Source organism: Culex quinquefasciatus, chromosome 2, assembly GCF_015732765.1.
Source record: "Culex quinquefasciatus strain JHB chromosome 2, VPISU_Cqui_1.0_pri_paternal, whole genome shotgun sequence".
Classification (NCBI taxonomy): Eukaryota; Metazoa; Arthropoda; class Insecta; order Diptera; family Culicidae; genus Culex; species Culex quinquefasciatus.
In genome coordinates this window covers 21,637,369-21,657,488 of record NC_051862.1, presented here as the reverse complement: position 1 = coordinate 21,657,488, position 20,120 = coordinate 21,637,369, and the positions used below count along the sequence as shown (strand labels likewise).

Sequence of the window (20,120 nt, the reverse complement as noted above, 5' to 3'; positions counted from 1 at the left end):
AAAACTCTAAAAAATCATAAAATCTTGGAATTATCTTTTTTTAAAATCTTATTTTTTTTTATTATTTTTAAATTTTTTGTGTTTTATATTTTTTTAATATTTCAAGTTGTATAAAAAGCGTTACATCTAGTAAAATCTAGTTTTTTTTTCGAAAAGGTCCTATATCTAGATTTCGGTTACGGCGTTGAATCTAATTTTGAAAGTCTAACACCGTTAACTTGGAATAAAAGTAAAAAACGCCTTTAACAAACCTCAAATTTGAATAAGTGTGTTGGTCACAAAACAAACTGCAAAAAAGTCTGCAGTGATCGCAGCGATACAAATATCTGCAAAGGTGATGATGACAGCTGTCAAACTTCTGTCTTTCATCAATGATCCAAGAGAGGTAAGGTGGTAACGTTTTCGTTTTAAAATAAAATAAGATAATCTTCAAAAATGTGTCAAAACACAATTTAATAAACTTCTGTATTAACAAAACTATTATATTTATTGTTTAAACATGTTTACTGGTGTTACTAGTCATTATATCAAAAATTAAATATCTTTTTGGCTGCCTTTCTCTGTTCCGTTTGCACCTTCCCCCTCTTGGGCTGACGTCTTCCATATTAATTTCGATGATCGCTTATTTTCATTCGCGAAAGAAAATCGGAGGAGCAAAGTTGGTGTTGTGGTTGGTTCACTTTTTCTCTGCTCGGTGCGTTGAAATTCCGCGTTTAGTGGCCACCGTCGGTCTCCGAATCACGTCTCCGTTCGGTAGTGTCGATCCAGGGCAAAATCCGGAACAGCCCGCCTCCGTTTGAGGTGGAAATTCGTCAAGTGTTTTGATTGCGTTTGAAGAGCAAAAAAAAACTAAAAAGTTGAGAAGAGGAAAAAGTGTTGCGTTCGGAACGGGACCCACAGCCGGATCAGGTGTCGGAGAGCGGAGGAAAAGATGGACGTAAAGCAGTGAAAGATTGGCCCTTTCTTCCCTCCACCGTGTGCCGTATCGTTGGCCCACTTTTACTCCGTTTGGCTGGGAGGACCTCTCGTGAACCTTTCTTTGTTGTCTGTCACCGTCCTCTCGTTTGATTGAGGACACGACCGGGGAGGAAGCCCCCGAGGGAAAGTTAAGGAGCAGCAGCAAGCGGAAAAAAAACAACACTCGAAAAAGCAAAAGGACCAGACTGGTTTCAAAACAAAGACTCGCACCCGCATAGCTTTATTCAATTAGTACCACTTTTGACTGAATCTCTGGAAGCATCCGAGTCGCGCAGAAAGATGGAATCGTGTGCCGCCGTCGAGAAGGAGGTGGACAAAGTCATCACCAAGTTTTCGTCCATCAACGAGCACTCGCAGCGGGTGCTGTCCGATGTGACCACCTTCATCGAGCAGCTGCGGAAGTCCATCGCGGAAGGTGGGTTTTTAATTAGCAAGTTATTTGATACCTAGGCTGTAAGTTAATATTAGGATTAAATAAAAAAGTAAATAACAAGCCATACTCTTATCATTTGCATGCAAAAAGTGTTTTAAAATGCATTCTACACTAGTTAAATTGTTTTGCAACCATTAATCTTCAAAAAATGTTGGCAAAATCGAGATTTTTGCCCAAGGAGGTAGAAAATGTTTCAAACCTTACCAGTTGGAGAATACTCCAAAAATAAATTGAAATCCTGTCAGTGTCACCACGGTTTACAGTACTAACTAAAAAGACAAAAAAAATAATTTAATATTTTTTTTACAAGTAAATAACTAAAAGATTTTTTTTCACCTTAAGAAGGTATTAGACTATGGTAAACAAACTCAAATTTATTGACAGTTTGCCTACTTGGTTTGTTTGCAGAAGTTTCAGCCTGCATAAGGAGCGTTCTTTTATTACGTAACGCAATTTTTTTTCTAGACCACCTCCTCCTCCCCTTCGTCACAAAATTTCCAAACAAATTTCAAATTTTTTGTATGAAACGTAACACGGCCATCAACCCAAAAAAAAACTAATATATTGTCAAATAATACCGTCATCAGGGGTGACAATGGTTCTGGCGACCCAATGTCTTCCCTTATGAGGGTATTTCAAAAATAACTTTTCAGTGCAAAATTATATCGGCAACCAAAAATGATTTCAAATAAAGACAATGTGGATGTATTTTAAAACCTTGATAGAAAACTTGATTGATCCTTAAAAAAAGTGTTTTCCTGCAATTTTTTTTTTTGCTTCATAACAATGAAAAAAGTAATCAGAAATGGTTTTTAATTGTGTTTTTTACCGTTGTACATAAAAATTAACATGGGGGGACCCTATTCCCGGGATTTCCAGAATGAAATGAAATATGAAAAAAATAATGAGAGAACCTAATTTGATATAATTCATTTTAGGCTACTGTTCATATTGCACACATCAGCTTTTCTGTAAATTTCATGTCAAGGTTTATTTTAGATAATATTTATTTCTAAAGCTTTCACGATTAGAAATAGGACATATGAGCAATTCTCTACAAAACCGGCCGATTTCGACCATTTTTATTTTTTGTATTTTTTGATTTGGCTCAAACTTTGTGGGGGCCTTCCCTATGACCAAAGAAGCCATTTTGCATCATTAGTTTGTCCATATAAATTTCCATACAAATTTGGCAGCTGTTCATACAAAAATGGTACGTAAATATTCGAAAATCTGTAACTTTTGAAGGAATTTTTTGATCAATTTGGTGTCTTCGGCAAAGTTGTAGGTATTGTTAAGGACTATTTAGAAAAAAATAGGTACACGGAAAGAAAATTTCCCGATTTTTTTATTAACTTTTTTTTTACAAAAACTCAAATTCCCAAAATACGTATTTTTTGATTTTCGAGATTTTTTGATATGTTTTAGGGGACAAAAATCCGCAACTTTTGAGCTATAGAAACATGGTCAAAATCTGCCGCCGAGTTATGATTTTTGAAAAACTGGTGATTTTGGAAAAAATCGAAATTTCATACATAAAATTTTTGACCTCATTTTTATGCAAAATTGAATTTGCAATCGAAAATTACTTTAGATTTTTCGATAAAGGGCCCCGTTTTCAAGATATAGCCACCGAAAGTTTGATTTCAGCGAAATATTTGCAGTTTTCGATTTTTAAAATAGTGACCATGAGTGACCATTTCTAAAAATATTTTTTGAAAAGTTCAGAAAATTTGCTATAAAAATGTCTAAGAGACATTGAAGATTGGACCTCTGGTTGTTGAGATACAGCGGCTTAAAGAAAAAGAAACACGAAAATTGAAGTTTTCTAAGTCTCACCCAAACAGTCCACCACTTTCTAATGACGATATCTCAGCAATTAATGGTCCGATTTTCAATGTTAATGCATGAAAAATTCGTGAAATTTTCCGATCTTTTCGAAAAAAATATTTTGAAAAAAATTAAATCAAGGCTAACATTTTAAAAGGGCCAAACATTGAATATTATGCCCATTAAAAATGCTAGTATTGATTTAATTTTTTTCAAAATATTTTTTTCGAAAAGATCGGAAAATTTCACGAATGTTTCATGTATTAACATTGAAAATTGGACCATTAATTGCGGAGATATCGTCATTAGAAAATGGTGGGCTGTTTGGGTGAGACTTAGAAAACTTCAATTTTCGTGTTTCTTTTTCTTTAAGCCGCTGTATCTCAGCAACCAGAGGTCCGATCTTCAATGTCTCTTAGACAATTTTATAGCAAATTTTCTGAACTTTTCAAAAAAAAATATTTTTAGAAATGGTCACTCATGGTCACTATTTTTAAAAATTGAAAAACTGCAAATATTTCGCTGAAATCAAACTTTCGGTGGCTATATCTTGAAAACGGGGCCCTTTATCGAAAAATCTGTAAAGTAATTTTCGATTGCAAATTCAATTTTGCATAAAAATGAGGTCAAAAATTTTATGTATGAAATTTCGATTTGTTCCAAAATCACCAGTTTTTCAAAAATCATAACTCGGCGGCAGATTTTGACCATGTTTCTCTATAGCTCAAAAGTTGCGGATTTTGTCCCTAAAACATATCAAAAATCTCGAAAATCAAAAATACGTATTTTGGGAATTTGAGTTTTTGTGAAAAAGTTAATAAAAAATCGGGAATTTTTTTTTCCGTGTACCTATTTTTTTCTAAATAGTCCTTAACAATACCTACAACTTTGCCGAAGACACCAAATTGATCAAAAAATTCCTTCAAAAGTTACAGATTTTCGAATATATACGTACCATTTTTGTATGAACAGCTGCCAAATTTGTATGGAAATAACTAACTAATGATGCAAAATGGCTTCTTTGGTCATAGGGAAGGCCCCCACAAAGTTTGAGCCAAATCAAAAAATGCAAATAAAATCCATTTCCGGTTTTGGTAGAGAATTGCTCATATTCAAAAAATAAACTCTGGAAATAGATCTTGCTTATTTGTTGGGTATAAAAATTCACGCTGTTATGGAATGAAAATAAACTATTTTACTATTAATAATCTTTTTACAGAACATTTTTGTTATATAAGATATTAACCTTATTCCGGCCAAGATCAAAATTGTAGAGTTCGAAGTTTCGATTATCCGAAGGTTTGTATGCAAGGGAATGATTGAACGAGAGGAATCACAAATCCGCATAAATAATTTCAAGATTGTTCAGGTGTAAAACGAAAACGCGATCAAAAATTAAAGTGAAATAGAAAGAATAAAGCGTCTAACTGCTTATTTAATTGTCGGTGTACAGGACGCCGCACTGTTTTAACATTTTTTGGCGTACATTAATTTTTGCAGCCCAAAACCAGTAATTGAATTGGAAAATTAAAATTCTTTTTCAAATTTTCTTTTCTTGATTTGTGTGCACCTGCGTCGAAGACCAAGATTGTTTACTTTTTGCTCTTTGTTCTGACAGTCTTGGTCTGAAAGATTTGGTCTGACAGCTTTACCATGGATTTTGGCCTGGTCTAGGCGAGGGATAGGACACAGCACTTTCCTATTTGTATGGGACTTCGAATGTTTTTTTTCGTTTTATTTTATTTTCTTACTTTTAACATCAAATTACTGCGTCCCCATTTTAGTTAAATTTGAATGGTTGGTTGCGTAAATTAAGAAATGCATTTTTGCAATATTTCATCCCCGCCATTTTGGCCGCCATCTCTGATTTAAAAATTTTAAATCACCTTAGAGTAGTTTACTGCCGTTCTACGCATAATTGTCCCATGTCATATTTGACGATTTTGACTTTATGAAATTTTTAAGTTTAGTTTGACGTGTACTTTAAGAAAAATACATAAAATTTGGTATTTTGTTCGGAAACTCATTAAAAACAACACCAAGTCTGTTTGTCCCATCGTTAAACTTCTACGCATAATTGTCCCACCAAGTATTTTTTTTACACGGAACAAATAAGGGTGATAAACTGCTAACGGGGGTGATTAGGGCGAATAGGAACCTACGGGACAATTATGCGTAGAAACACAGAAATCGGTCGAAAAATTTCAATCGCGTTTTTCTCAGTTGCACTTTTTTGAACATAGGACAATTATGCGTAGCACGGCAGTTTAGAGGTCATACTAAAGTTCAACAATCAAGTAAGAAAACGAAAAAAAAATCGTGATTCGATTATCCGAAGTGAAATTTGGTCAAGACCTTCGGATAAGCGAGTCTGGACTGTAGTACATTAACTTATAAATAATCGTGTTGCTGTCATTCTTTGCATAATTGTCTCTCCTGCCCCTTTCACCCTATAATATTATGTCCCTATTAGCCCGGGTTAGTTATTTGAAAACTGCCATGAGACTGTGGGAGCAAAGTCTGCCTTTGGTTCCTCAAACCAAAACAACACCTTCTACGCATCAAGAAAGACTTAACTTTATCCACCGCGGCGTCGCTTTCACTGTGTGTGCGCATCATCAACTAAAGAAAACCCGAGGCCAGCGAAACGAAAACCAACGACGCGCGCGCTCGCCCGCTCGCAATGTTGTTACCACCGTTGTTATTATCCAATAATAAATCAAAAATGCTTGCTCGCAAACCAGAAAGAAGCAAGGCAAACAAGCAATTCAAAATAATACATTTCGCACAGCGTCATAACTTCTTTCGCCGGGTTTTGCACTCTTGAAGAAGCACTTGGAACACGCATTAACCCTCAACTGATCAACGATTTTTTTTTTGTATTGCAGGTCCCGGAGATGAACAGCTGACGCCGGGCCAAGTCGAACTTCTTCACACGTAATTAGCGTAGATGTTTGCTTGAAGTTCAAATCGACTGATCAATTCCGTTTTAGGGCCATCGCCAACGCCAAGGACAAGCTGCAGCGGCTGACGACGGACCACCGGGACCTGCACGGCACGGTCAGCAAGGTGGGCAAAGCGATCGATCGTAACTTTGTGGGGGACTTTACGGCGACCTCGCGCAACGATGTGTTCCAGTCGGAGCGGAACGTGGTGCTGCTGAACAAGATCATGGCGCAGCACTTTTACCGCCAGGGCATGGACGACGTCGCGGACACGTTGATCCGCGAGAGTGGCCTGCCGCAGGAGGATATTACGCCGGAACCGTACGCCGAGCTGCACCGGATATGGGAAGCGATTCACGAGCACAACTTGGTCCCGGCGCTGGAGTGGGCCTCGCGGTACTCGGACGAGCTGGACGCGCGCCACAGCACGCTCGAGTTCAAGCTGCACCGGCTGGCGTTCATGCAGATCCTCAACGGCGGAATCCACGCCCAGACGGAGGCCATCTCGTACGCCCGCACCAACTTTGCCAAATTCGTCAAGCGCTTCGAGAAGGAAATCCAAATCCTGATGGGCACGCTCATCTACCTTCCCAACGGCATCCAGAACTCGCCGTACAAGTACCTCACCGCGCCGGAAATGTGGGTCGAAGCGGCCGACGTGTTCCTCAAGGACGCGTGCACGCTGCTCGGCATCAACAAGGACTCGCCGCTGTCGGTCGTGGTGAACGCCGGCTGCACCGCCCTGCCAGCCCTGCTCAACCTCAAGCAGGTCATGATGTCCCGCCAGGTCACCGGCATCTGGAACGGCCGGGACGAACTGCCAGTAAGAAGCTTCTCCATTTCTCAAGTTCCCCCTAAAACTCACCCAAATCAATCTCTTCTTTCAGATTGAAATCGACCTCGATCCGGAGAACCGCTTCCACTCGATCTTTGCGTGTCCGATTCTGCGCCAGCAAAGCTCGGACGACAATCCGCCGATGAAGCTGCTGTGCGGGCACGTCATCTCGCGGGATGCGCTCAGCAAGCTGAGCAACGGACCAATGTGAGTACAAACTTTGCGGGTGTGGTATCGGTTGAGGAATGATGGTTGGTTTGGTTCTAGCTAGTTTTATGGGAAGATTTTTGGGCTCTGGTGACTAAACAATGTTGTTTGGAGGTGTTTATAAAATAACAGAAAATTATCATTGAGTTTATTGACGAATGACGATCATGAGCGAAAATCAATCGAAAGCGGCTTTTATAGTTGAAAAATAAATTATAAATAAAGACTGTAAACTTTGAATAATATCTGCAACGGCCTAAGTATTTAAAAAATAAATATATTTACAAATTTAAGAATCGAGGAACAAAAAAAAACTACAAATCCAAAAGTTGAATGATTTTAATACCCTAAAAATTATAATTTAAAAATTCAAAAATTCAAAAAAAATATATTTAGTTTTTGAAATTTAAGAATTTGATAAATACAAAAATACTTATATATCTTACATTCAAAAATTTTACATTTAAGATATTTTAGGATTTAAAAATAAAAAAAATATATAAATTTAAAAGTAAAAAAAAGAATCCATTTTTATTTTTTGTATTTTTTTATTTGACTCAAACGTTGTGGGGGCCTTCCCTATGACCAAATAAGCTATTTTGCGTCATTGGTTCACCCATACAAGTCTCCATACAATTTTGGCAGCTGTCCATACAAAAATGGTATGTAAATATTCAAACAGCTGTAACTTTTGAGTGAATTTTCTGATCAATTTGGTGTCTTCGGCAAAGTTGTAGGTATTGTTGAGGACTTTTGAGAAAAAAATAGTTACACGGAAAAAAAATTTGCAGATTTTTTTATCAACTTTTTTTTCACTAAAACTCAATTTCCCAAAATACGTATTTTTTGATTTTCGAGATTTTTTGATATGTTTTAGGGGACAAAAATCCGCAACTTTTGAGCCATAGAGAAACATGGTCAAAAAATCTGCCGCCGAATTTTTGAAAAAATAGTGATTTTTGGAAAAAATCGAAGTTTCATGCAAAAACAAGTTTGACATTATTTTTTAATGCAAAATTGAATTTGCAATCGAAAAGTACTTTACAGATTTTTCGATAAAGGGCCCCGTTTTCAAGATATAGCCACCGAAAGTTTGATTTTAGCGAAATATTTGCAGTTTTTCAATTTTTAAAAATAGTGACCATGAGTGACCATTTCTAAAAATATTTTTTTTTGAAAAGTTTAGAAAATTTGCTATAAAATTGTCTAAGAGACATTGAAGATTGGACCTGTGGTTGCTGAGTGCAGCGGCTTAAAGAAAAAGAAACACGAAAATTGAAGTTTTCTAAGTCTCACCCAAACAGCCCACCATTTTCTAATGACGATATCTCAGCAATTAATGGTCCGATTTTCAATGTTAATACATGAAACATTCGTAAAATTTTCCGATCTTTTCGAAAAAAATATTTTGAAAATTTTTAAATCTAGACTAGCGTTTTAAATGGGCGTAATATTCAATATTTGGCCCTTTTCAAATGTTAGCCTTGATTTAAAAATTTTCATAATATTTTTTTCGAAAAGATCGGAAAATTTCACGAATGTTTCATGTATTAACATTGAAAATCGGACCATTAGTTGTTGAGATATCGTCATTAGAAAATGGTGGGCTGTTTGGGTGAGACTTAGAAAACTTCAATTTTCGTGTTTCTTTTTCTTTAAGCCGCTGTATCTCAGCAACCAGAGGTCCAATCTTCAATGTCTCTTAGACAATTTTATAGCAAATTTTCTGAACTTTTCAAAAAATATTTTTAGAAATGGTCACTCATGGTCACTATTTTAAAAATTGAAAACTGCAAATATTTCGCTAAAATCAAACTTTCGGTGGCTATATCTTGAAAACGGAGCCCTTAATCAAAAAATCTGTAAAGTACTTTTCGATTGCAAATTCAATTTTGCATTAAAAATAATGTCAAACTTGTTTTTGCATGAAACTTCGATTTTTCCAAAATCACTATTTTTCAAAAATCATAACTCGGCGGCAGATTTTTGACCATGTTTCTCTATGGCTCAAAAGTTGCGGATTTTGTCCCTAAAACATATCAAAAAATCTCGAAAATCAAAAAATACGTATTTTGGGAAATTGAGTTTTAGTGAAAAAAAAGTTGATAAAAAAATCTGCAATTTTATTTTCCGTGTACCTATTTTTTTCTCAAAAGTCCTCAACAATACCTACAACTTTGCCGAAGACACCAAATTGATCAGAAAATTCACTCAAAAGTTACAGCTGTTTGAATATTTACATACCATTTTTGTATGGACAGCTGCCAAAATTGTATGGAGACTTGTATGGGTGAACCAATGACACAAAATAGCATATTTGGTCATAGGGTACGCCCCCACAAAGTTTGAGCCAAATCAAAATATACAAATAAAATCCATTTCCGGTTTTGGTAGAGAATTGCTCCGGAGAAAAATATGTTTTTGAATTAAAAAATCTTCATAATTTGAATAAAAATTCAATTTTATAATTTTAGCATTCTCGTTTACTTGGAGATTCATGGCGCATTGGTTTATTTGAAAAGTACTCTAAAATTTAAGAAGTTTGATATCTTAGATTTTTTGTTATTAAAAAAATCCAATTCAATAAAATCTAATTATGAATAAAATTCAGAAAATTCAAAATTTACAAATTCGAAAAAACAAACATTTAAACAATAAAAAAAAAGATTTTAGCATTCTAAAATTATTAAAAGTATATCAAAGGTTTAGAAATCAAGAAAAAAAAAAATCAAAATACAAAAAAATCAGTACATCTAAAAATAAAAGAATTTAAAAAGTTTCAAAAATTTACTTTCAAAGCAATTTGAAAACACAAAAATTTTAAATTCGGAATTTTCAAAAAAAAATTAGAGGTTGAAAAAATGACTTTAAATTTAGGATTCAAAAATAAAAAATAAAAAAAACATAGAATTCAACAAATTCAAAAACACAAATTTTCAACCAATCAAAAGTCAAAAAATTAAAAAAAAATTTAAACTTTAGAAAAAAATCAAGAGTAGAAAAATTCCAAAATTTAATAATCTAAAAACATTCTTTCATTGTTTTGTTCTATTTTAGAATTTAAGAATTTTAGCTTGCTGGGTGACTCGTGGCGCATTGGTTAATTAAAAAAAAAATATACTCTCGAATTTAAGAAATTTTAAATGTCAGATTTTCTAAATTTAATAAATATTGAAAATACTCAATTTACAAAAGTTGAAATAAAAAAAAAATGAAGATGAAGAAATTTGAAAATACAAATATTCAAACAATTAACAAAAATCTAAAATCAAATTATTCGCTCTACAGCATTGCCTTGGCGTTCTCGATTGCGAGATTCCTACTCGAAACTAGGTGTCCGAAGGCTTGATTGTTGAGGCAATTGCAAACCTCTTTTTACACCTAAGCTTCCATCCACCCCGGGATTCAAACTGACGACCTTTGGATTGTTTGTCCAACTGCCAACCAGCGACTCCACCGAGACAGGACCCAGGGAGACGACTCCTACACCTGGACTGAGCTATCGACCTAACCTCTAGGTTAGACCGGGGCCAACATTTACTTCCCCATCCGACGGAAGGCGTGATCAGACAAATCTAGTCTCAAAATTTGCCACCGGGACCTTCTGGGATCGAACCCAGGTCGACTGGGTGAGAGGCAATCACGCTTACCCCTACACCACGGTCTCGGCTGTAACAAAAATCAAAAATCATTAAAAATCGAAAGTAAAGAAATGTTTCAAAAGATTAAAAATCAAAAAACAAAAAAGAACTTAAAATTCAATAAAATATAGAAAAATTACAAATCGAAATCTTAAAATTTAAAAAAGATAGTTTTAAAAATTAAGAAGTTTTGAATTTTGACTTCTTAAGAAATTGAAGAAAAAAATTTAAAATTTTATAATTGAATTTTTTTTTCTTCAAAAAAAAATATTTGAGGCTTCAAAATTTAAAATTTGAGAGATTCAAATATACAAATGTTCAAACATGAAAAAAATGGAAAAATTAAAAAAACATTAAATAAGGAAATTAAAAAAATATAATAATTTTAAAAATTCAAGATTCAAAATTCATGAATCAAAAATACAAAAAATGGCGACATAAACTTTGAATAATATTTGCAACGGCCTAAGAATTTAAAAAATAAATAAATTTATAAATGTAAAAATCGAGGAACAAAAAAACAACAAGTTGAGAGATTTTAATACCCTTAAAATTATATTTTAAAATTCAAAAATTCAAAAAATTTATATATTTTTTAAATTGAAGAATTTTATAGATACAAAAATACTCATGCTCTTAAATTCTAAAATTAAACTTTTAAAATATTGTAGGATTTGAAAATAATAAAAAAAATCAAGAAATAAAAAAAAAAAACAAAAATAAAAATTCTGGAGAAAATTATATTTTTTGATTAAAAAATATTAAAAATTTAAATAAAATTTCAATTTAATGATTTTAGCATTCTCGTTTACTTGGCAATACATGGCGCATTGGTTTATTTGAAAAGTACTCTAAAATTTAAGAAGTTTAATATCTTAGATTTTTTGTTATTTAAAAAAATCCAATTCAATAAAATCTAATTATGTATAAAATTCAGAAAATTCAAAATTTAAAAATTCAAAAATACAAACATTTAAACAATAAAAAACAAGATCTTAGAATTCTGAAATTATTAAAAGTATATCAAAGATTAAGAAATCAAGAAACAAAAAAATCAAAATTAAAAAAAAAAATCAGAACATCTAAAAATAAAAATAAAAGAATTTAAAATTTTACTTTTAAAGCTATTTGAAAACACAAAAATTTAATATTCAGAATTTTCAAAAAAATAGAAGCTGAAAAAATTACTTTAAATTTAGGATTCAAAAATTTAAAATAAAAAACAAATTCAAAAACACAAATTTTCAACCAATCAAAAGTTAAAAAATTAAATAATATCAAATTTTAGAAAAATATATCAATAGTAGAAAAATTCCAAAATTTAATAATCTAAAAACTGTTTTTCATTGTTTTGTTCTATTTTAGAATTTAAGAATTCGAGCTTGCTGGGTGACTCGTGGCGCATTGGTTAATTAAAAAAAATACTCTCGAATTTAAGAAATTTGAAATAAAAAAATGTGAAAATTGAAAATGAAGAAATTTCAAAATACAAATATTCAAACAATCAAAATAAATCAAAAATCTTTAGAAATCGGAATTAAAGAAATGTTTCTAAAGATTAGAAATCAAGAAACAAAAAAGAACTAAAAATTAAATAAAATCTAAAAAAATACAAATTGAAATCATAAAATTTAAAAAAAAAGATTGTTTTAAAATTTTGACTTCTTAAGAAGTTAAAGATAAAAAATAAAAAAAAACATTAATTTTAAAATTTTATAATTATTTTTTTATCAAAAAAATATTCGAAACTTTAAAATTTAAAATTTCAGAAATTCAAAAATACAAATGTTCAAACATGAAAAAATGGAAAAATTCAAAAAACATCAAATAAGGAAATTAAAAAAAAATCAAAACAAAACATAAATTAAATAATCAATAAACGGAAAAATTAAAACTCAAAAGCTGTAAAAATATAATTATTTGAACTAAAAAAAAACTCCCTAAAGGCTAACGGTTAAGGTTTCAAATCATCAAAACTAACACATGGAAACCACTATCTCTTTCAGCTTCTGCCAACCAACCATCCTTCCTGGGACCGCAGGGAAAACTACTATTTCTCTAATAATTAAAATTCAAAAAATTTCAAACAAAAGATGCTTATCAATTCTCTTTTTTCTCTCCCTTTCTTCAATCTCGTTTGTTGTGCATGCTGCGAAAAAAAACACACATCATCCACCACCACAACCACCAAATCAAAAAACCACGAACAACAACTCGTTTGAAACCTCGTTCCGCTTTCGCTTCTTGCGCGATTTTTAACTCTATCACAAAATCACCCCCGTTGGACGACGCGACCCTCTAATCGGTGCAGCCTCAACAATACTTTCAGATTAAAGTGTCCGTACTGCCCGATGGAGCAGTGCCCGTCCGACGCGAAGCTCATCTACTTCTAAAAGGAGGAAGGACGTCGTCGTGAGAGCTGGGAAAGAGCATGGTAAGTAGATGAAGATTATTTTCTAAAATCGTTGGATATTCAAAAAATAATTCAAAGACGTCAAAATCTCCATCAGAATCTCATTTTTGTTTTTTTTATCGGGTAAATTTTTCTCTCCTTGATTTTTTTTAAGAGAATTTTTATTGAGAGAGAACGAGAGTATGATTCATGAGTAACAGTTTACAAAGAGAGAAGAGAGTACCAAGACTGTTCAAGAATGCGATTCGGTCGGAGAGAGAAAATCAAGCAACTTATCAAAATTTAAATATTATTTCTTTCAGAAAATTAACCTATTTTATCGTGTACTTGTGTGTGCATCGGATCGCTTCCAGTGGGTGTGGGTGTGCGTCGCAAAGTGTGGGACGAAAAAGTTTTAAGCAAAAAAACTTTAAATGAAATTATGAGGGTAAATTTACACTAAACTATAAATATATCTATTCAGAGAGAGAGCGAGAGAAGGAGTGAAAAAAAAGGTTCAATTAAGGAAAACCATCATCTACGTTAAGGCGGACTGCTGTTGAATGAACGAGAAAAAGAGAAATTGAGATAGAGAAACTTGGAAGGATAGGCGACCGAGCATGATTCGTACTGATAAACGAACGTCACATTGTGTTTATTTTATTTTTTGTTTCGTTGGATTAAACCTTATCTAATCATCCTTATTCCCCCTCCTTCGCCGCGCACATATACAAGAAATATCATTCGCTGCAATTAACATATTTTTTTCTTGTGTTAGATTTAGATAGTTTTTTTTCTTCTTCCTATTTTTTTTTGATGATTGTTTTGTTTGTTAATCAAGAAGTCTATACGCGTAATAAAACAATAGAGTGAAACCGTGATGAGTTCACTTCTTGATAAATAGTTTTACATTATACTATACACCTATCTAAATATAAAAAATATATTAAAAATAATGATGAAAAAAAAGAACGAATGAAATATGTGTGTGTGTTTGTTGTTTGTTTGAAAGGTAAAGGCGGTGTTCGTAGTTTGTAGTAGATACAAAATAAATGAATGCATAAAAATTAAAAAAAAGAAAAGAGAAATAAAAAAACGAGTGGGCTTGCCACTGCCGATAAAATGAAATGAAATGATCTATAAATGATTTACAATTTTTACATACACTCACAGCAGAGCGAAAAATAGAATACACGAACCTATGGAAAGATGGTAAAACACGTATAAACACAGGAAATAGATGGCAAAAATAGAGGGAAGTGGAATCGCGCTAGCCTGTATTGCGATGATAAACAAACAATTACACACACTACAGAGAAAGAGAAATATGATTGTGAATCATTGTATGAGAGCAAAAGAAAAAAAAAAAAACAACAGATAAACGAAATTGTAAATAAAGTTTTCTTGACGAATAAAAGTAAACAAGTAAATTACATGAATGTTGGATGTTTCCAGCAAAAAGAACTGAAAAGAAATTCCGCATCCTTAAAGTAATCTCATTAATTCAATCGATAAAGACGACTTCGGTACGGAAATAGGGGAGGGAACTCCGACAAAAAAAATCTCCGATTCAACTGACACTACAAAAACCTAAAAACCTGACAACACAGCAAATGCAAAGATGATTATGGCGCTCATCTTGTGTTTAAATGTGTGTACAATCATAAAATCCCATTTTTCAAATTCCTGACTTTTCCAGAAACTCAAATAATAGGTATTTCTTATGTAAAAAAATTGATTCTAACAGAAAAACTCTCTATAAAAAAAATCAATATCACCGGTAAAAAAAATCTAAGAAAAATTAAAAAAAATCACACTACTGACAATTTTTGTAAAAACAAAAAGTTAACTACAAATTCTTAAATAAAAAAAAATAAAAATACTTCAAAAATTTAAACACTCATTATTTTGATTCAGAGTAGAAATATGCACAATAATATTGTATTGTATAGTTTTAATATTGTAAATTTTTATATTAAATTTTTTTATTAATATTCATTTATCTTGTTATCAGTATTATATTTACAGTACAGTTATATATTTTTTTCAATAAGAAATTCTGTTTGATAAGATTCCAAGTTTTACCCCCTATTTTATGCGAAATGTTTGAAGAGACAATTTTTTTTTGTTCCAGAGCGTTTGGAACGGTATGTCCACGCATCCTTCCTCCCCTGTAGATTCTGTGGAATGTGATCCGCTCACAGAATCCTCTCACCGGTAAAAACAACGCAGTAGGGCTGGCCGCTTTAATTTTTGTATTACATTTTCGGGTGATCTCCGATGTATTGCAATTATTAATATTGACAAGAAAAGTGCTTGGGACGTAATCTAATCACAAGACTTTCCAGCATGCTTTCATCGGATTAGATTAGATTAGAAATGTTTGAAGAGACAAATTCCTAGAACATATTTGAAATAACTTTAATCGCAAAATTGTCTTCGTGTTTTAAAAACGTTAGGGACCATCCATAAATCACGTGGACACTTTTTTAAAATCTCAGACCCCCCCTCCCAAATATTTTTTTGTTTGAATCGTGGACAATCGCTGGCATTCGGGTAGAAAATGCTTACATACTCACACAAGTTTCATCTAAATCAGGAATATAAAAAATAATCGTTGTCCGAATTCCAACGTAGCTTAAAAAAATTAAAAAAGGTAAATTCGAGCCAAACATTTCATTAGGGCACAAAACCAAAAACCGCGATTCGAGAAAATCGCTTGCAAAAAGTGGACAACTTGTTTCAATTCCTATTTTAAAAAAGAAGCTTGACTGATGGTATTTTTACTGATGATACGATAAAACACATCATTATCGTCAACTCTGCTTAAATGCTTCCTAATTTTTGTTAATTTTCGCATTAAAACTCATAATTTAAACAAAAAAATCGTTATTGGGCCCTTTTAACTTTCCAACTGTTGTTCATAATGGGCCCTTTCTAAATGCAATTTCTTAGAGAGCTGAAAGGGCACTAAAGCGCTGTCACCGGATTGTTGTTTTGAATGATGTTTACGGGCCCTTTTGTTTAGTTAGAAATAATGAGGAATTCAGTAGAAAATTTGATTATTAGTCAAGTTTTGTGATTGAATAGTGTATAGATAAGGTATGTGAAACATAAAAATTCTTCAAAAGTGTACTGAACAGCAGCCGCGGGACCGTATTAAATATTGTTTTTAGACGAAGTTTTTCTTTGCAGAAATCTTTGGTGAAAAGTAAACCAAACTTTTTTTTGAAGTGAATTAGTGTTAAGAATGTATGAAAAGTTCATTTTATAACACACAATGTTCCTCAATTACGAGAACCTAACGAAAAATAAAAGGGCACATTTGAACTTTTTTTTTGGTTTGCAGTTAACATGGTTATGTGCCCTTTTGTGTTTTTGATTTTTTCAATAGGAAATTGTTTGTTATCAATCTGATTCTTGGAGGGCATGTACTGAGTGTACTAATGAATGGAATAGTGGAATAATCCCGAAAGTTTACGTTTTGGTTTTGTGCCCTAATGAAATGTTTGGCTCGAATTAGTAAAAAAAACGTACCAATTTGATCAGATTTACGAACATTGTGATATCATTTTTGTATGGTCAGCTCCCTTAATTATTCTGGACCTTTTAAAAAATCTAAAAAACTACTCATGTGTAAAAAATGGGTTAGATCAGGCCTGCCCAATGTACGATCCGCGGGCCGGATCCGGCCCGTGAGGCCATTTCATCCGGCCCGCGACGGGTTTTCAAAATAGTTCTATGACCGGCCCCTAAGGCTGTTCATATAAATAAATTGAGTGTCTAAATAACAAAATAAGTTTGAGATCTAAATTTTACAGCAATAACAATAATTAAATTAGAAGCATTTTGTTTCCTTTTTTATTTGCTTTTTGTTATAAAATGTTGCTAATTCAACGTATTGTTCGGATATTGTCTTTGTATATTTTTTAAAATGTTTTTTTGTTTCATATTCAAATATTCTCTATGTTTGAATTTAATTCTAATGATTTCTTTATTGATAGTTTCAGAACCAATTATTAAACTGAAAAATTGTGCAGGAAAACAAAATTATCCATTTCGCAAAAAGTTAAATATATGAAAACACATGGATTTCATTTTCAGTTTTTACTGTGTTTACTGTTTGTATGTTTACTATACTTTTTTGAGGAACGTGATTATAACAGTTTTTTAAATAAATCAGTAAGCAAAAAATAATTTAGAGATGTTTGAAGAAAAACGAATTGGAAACTATTAAACATAAATTGCACACTTTTTAATTGTTTTGTGTGTTTAAAATAATTTAAAATATTTTGTATAATATTTGAGTAAAGGTCATAACAATGCAAATTGTGTTTTTTTGTATTGAAGATTTAAATCCAAATTTCGTTCCATTAAATTTTATCTTGTCTCGTTGATTTATTTTAATTGTTGTGTTAAAGAAATTATGCTTAAAAAAGCTTGCCACGACCAATGAAATTTGAACTTTTTTTAACTAAATGATATTAGGGTATTTGATTGGAATCGACAAAACAATTGCAATACTATTTTGAACAAATAAAATTAAAATAAATTAAATTAATTGAAATTATCTTTTTTTTTTCTTTATTTAAATTCAAGATATATTTATCATATTTGCAACACAAGTGATTTTTTTGTTTATTTCAGTAGAACCTTATGAAAATAATTTTATAAAATGATTTACTTTTTCCAGTTTTATCAAACATTAGATCCGGCCCGCCACTGCTTCAGAAAAATCAGATCTAGTTAAAAGGTTGGGCACCCCTGCGTTAGATTAATAAGTTAACTTTTCGAGCGATATCCTAGCCATTCTTCAATGAAAAAAAAAAACGTGAAGGGAAATGATATCAATATAAATTGTAGTTCTTTTTAAGCTTTCCATAACATTTATTCAACGTCTTTTCGTCCTACACTTGACCTTCTTCACCACCACTTCCGTCACCTTGCTTCCCTCCGCAACCGAGTACGGAAACTCGTCCATCCCATGACACGCCGCTCCGTACTGCCCATCGCTACTAGCGACCACGATGCCACCCACAAAGTTCGGATAATGCACCGCAATTCTTGCCAGTGCCGTTTCCCCCGCCTGCATCGGACTCAACCCCCGGCGCAATCCCTCCACTGCCAACAACGACGGCATAAAGCGCATCATAATGTCCCCGTCACCGGTAGCGGCCGCCGCGCCCACCGTCGAATCCGCATACGCTCCCGAACCCGGAATGGGAGAATCTCCCACGCGACCCGGGATCTTGTTGCGAGCTCCGTTGGTCGAGGTTCCGGCCACCACGTGACCTTCGGCGTCGATCACGATCATTCCGATGGTGTCGTGGTTGAAGCGGTTGAACGTTGGTGCGTGATCGTCCTCGTTGAGTTCGTTCGAGGTCCAGTGGTTCTGGGGGATCGCGTTGCCGGAGATGGGCTCGTACGGACCACAGGACATCGAGGGGGACGGAATTACGTTCTGAAAGTGAGTGTTAGTTAGATCTTATTATTTTAAGGTTTCTCACAGCAAACAGACCTGCCAAAAGTTGGGCTGACAGTGATTGTTCTTCCACTGCTCCCACATCTCCTTGGATCGCTCGGTCTCCAAACTCTCCCGCTTGAAACCCATCTGGACGGCAAACTCCGTGGCCCGATCGCCGACCAACAGCGTATGCTTCGTATTCTCCAACACATGCCTCGCGACCGCTGCAGCATGCTTAACATCCCTCATCGCCGCCACAGCCCCGATGTTCATCGTACTCCCGTCCATGATCATCGCGTCCAGCGTTGTCTCCCCGTTCTCGTCCGGACTGCCACCGTAGCCGACCGTTCCGTCGCACTGCTCCCGCTCGCAAACGCTGCAACCCTCGACCAGGGCATCGATGGGACCCGTCTCGCCAACCACCAGCCACTGATGGGCTCGCAGCGTGGCGTTCGTGAACGCCCAGGTGTTGATCACCAGCGGGAGGGCTTGATCAGTTCGGTGAGCCTGAATCAGGATCGCGGCCACTAGCAGAAGAATTCGCCTCGACGACGCCATCGCACTCCCGTGACGAGGATGAGTTCAGTATAGGTTGAGTTACAATCTGTCTGGCTTTGCAGTTATTGTTCGTTCGTGCTTTTCGAGTGCTTATCAGTAAAGAGAAGAATGCCGACTGGCAGATCGCAGTCAATCTATCTCTGGATGAACACGATAGATGTGATGTTTATTGTAATATTGTGGGCAGTTGTGGACCGATAATAGTGGTATGAGTTTGCTGGGGGTTGTGTCAGCGCTCTGTTGGTGTTTTGAATGTGCCGTTATCTAGAATTCAAGCCACAAAAATTTCTCTTGGTTCACACAATCTAAAAATCAAAAATCAACCAACTCATTATACCACAAATGTGGTCCAATTCAATACCCGCTGGCTGGCAGCGAAATTATGGAAAAGTATAGTTATATCAGACTTGGGTTATGCTGATACAGTTTATCCCAGTCCAGGGTGTTATGATGATTCCAACGACCTATTTTAGAATTACAGAGATCCTTGCAATCTTATTTCGAGTTCGCTGGGCATTGTCTAACCCCGCCTAAACATAGAAGCAACCACCATATGGATCCTTGATCTTTACTCAAATTTCAAATCCTCTCAAATTTTAAGAGTGCCGACCGAGATATGATCCCTAAACTTCCTGCCACCCTAATGCTTATGATTCCACATGCTGCGAATCAAAACAATACCGTCTACAATAACAATTTACACCAACTAGGTCACGCCTTTTTTGCCTATTTTCCCTTTAAAGCCCGGATCATGCCATACAAGTTTGCCGAAGGCACCAATTCGATCCGAAAATCGATTTAAAATGAAGATAATCTAAAATTCACAGAATTCTGGGT

At 34.2% G+C, this 20,120-nt stretch overlaps 2 protein-coding genes across 3 annotated transcripts; one reads left to right on the top strand and one right to left on the bottom strand.

Annotated features, from left to right (window-relative positions):
- The first annotated feature begins 600 nt into the window (after positions 1-600).
- Positions 601-14,700, top strand: LOC6049140 (E3 ubiquitin-protein ligase RMND5A). Of its 2 annotated transcripts, none has more exons than XM_001865911.2 (6): positions 601-1,393; positions 6,130-6,178; positions 6,235-7,009; positions 7,074-7,228; positions 13,199-13,303; positions 13,585-14,700. In XM_001865911.2, the coding sequence occupies exons 1-5, from the start codon at positions 1,258-1,260 to the stop codon at positions 13,260-13,262; spliced, it is 1,179 nt and encodes a 392-aa protein (XP_001865946.2). In that variant the 5' UTR covers positions 601-1,257; the 3' UTR covers positions 13,263-13,303; positions 13,585-14,700. The 2 variants fall into 2 exon arrangements, with proteins under 2 accessions (XP_001865946.2, XP_038111053.1); XM_038255125.1 differs by having other exon boundaries at positions 13,181-13,303.
- Positions 14,701-18,133: 3,433 nt separating this feature from the next.
- On the bottom strand, positions 18,134-19,428 carry LOC6049138 (N(4)-(Beta-N-acetylglucosaminyl)-L-asparaginase). Its single transcript, XM_001865910.2, has 2 exons — positions 18,780-19,428; positions 18,134-18,722 (listed from the first exon to the last, which is right to left on the bottom strand). Exons 1-2 carry the CDS (start codon positions 19,281-19,283, stop codon positions 18,153-18,155), a joined length of 1,074 nt encoding a protein of 357 aa, XP_001865945.2. The 5' UTR covers positions 19,284-19,428; the 3' UTR covers positions 18,134-18,152.
- Positions 19,429-20,120: the final 692 nt, after the last annotated feature.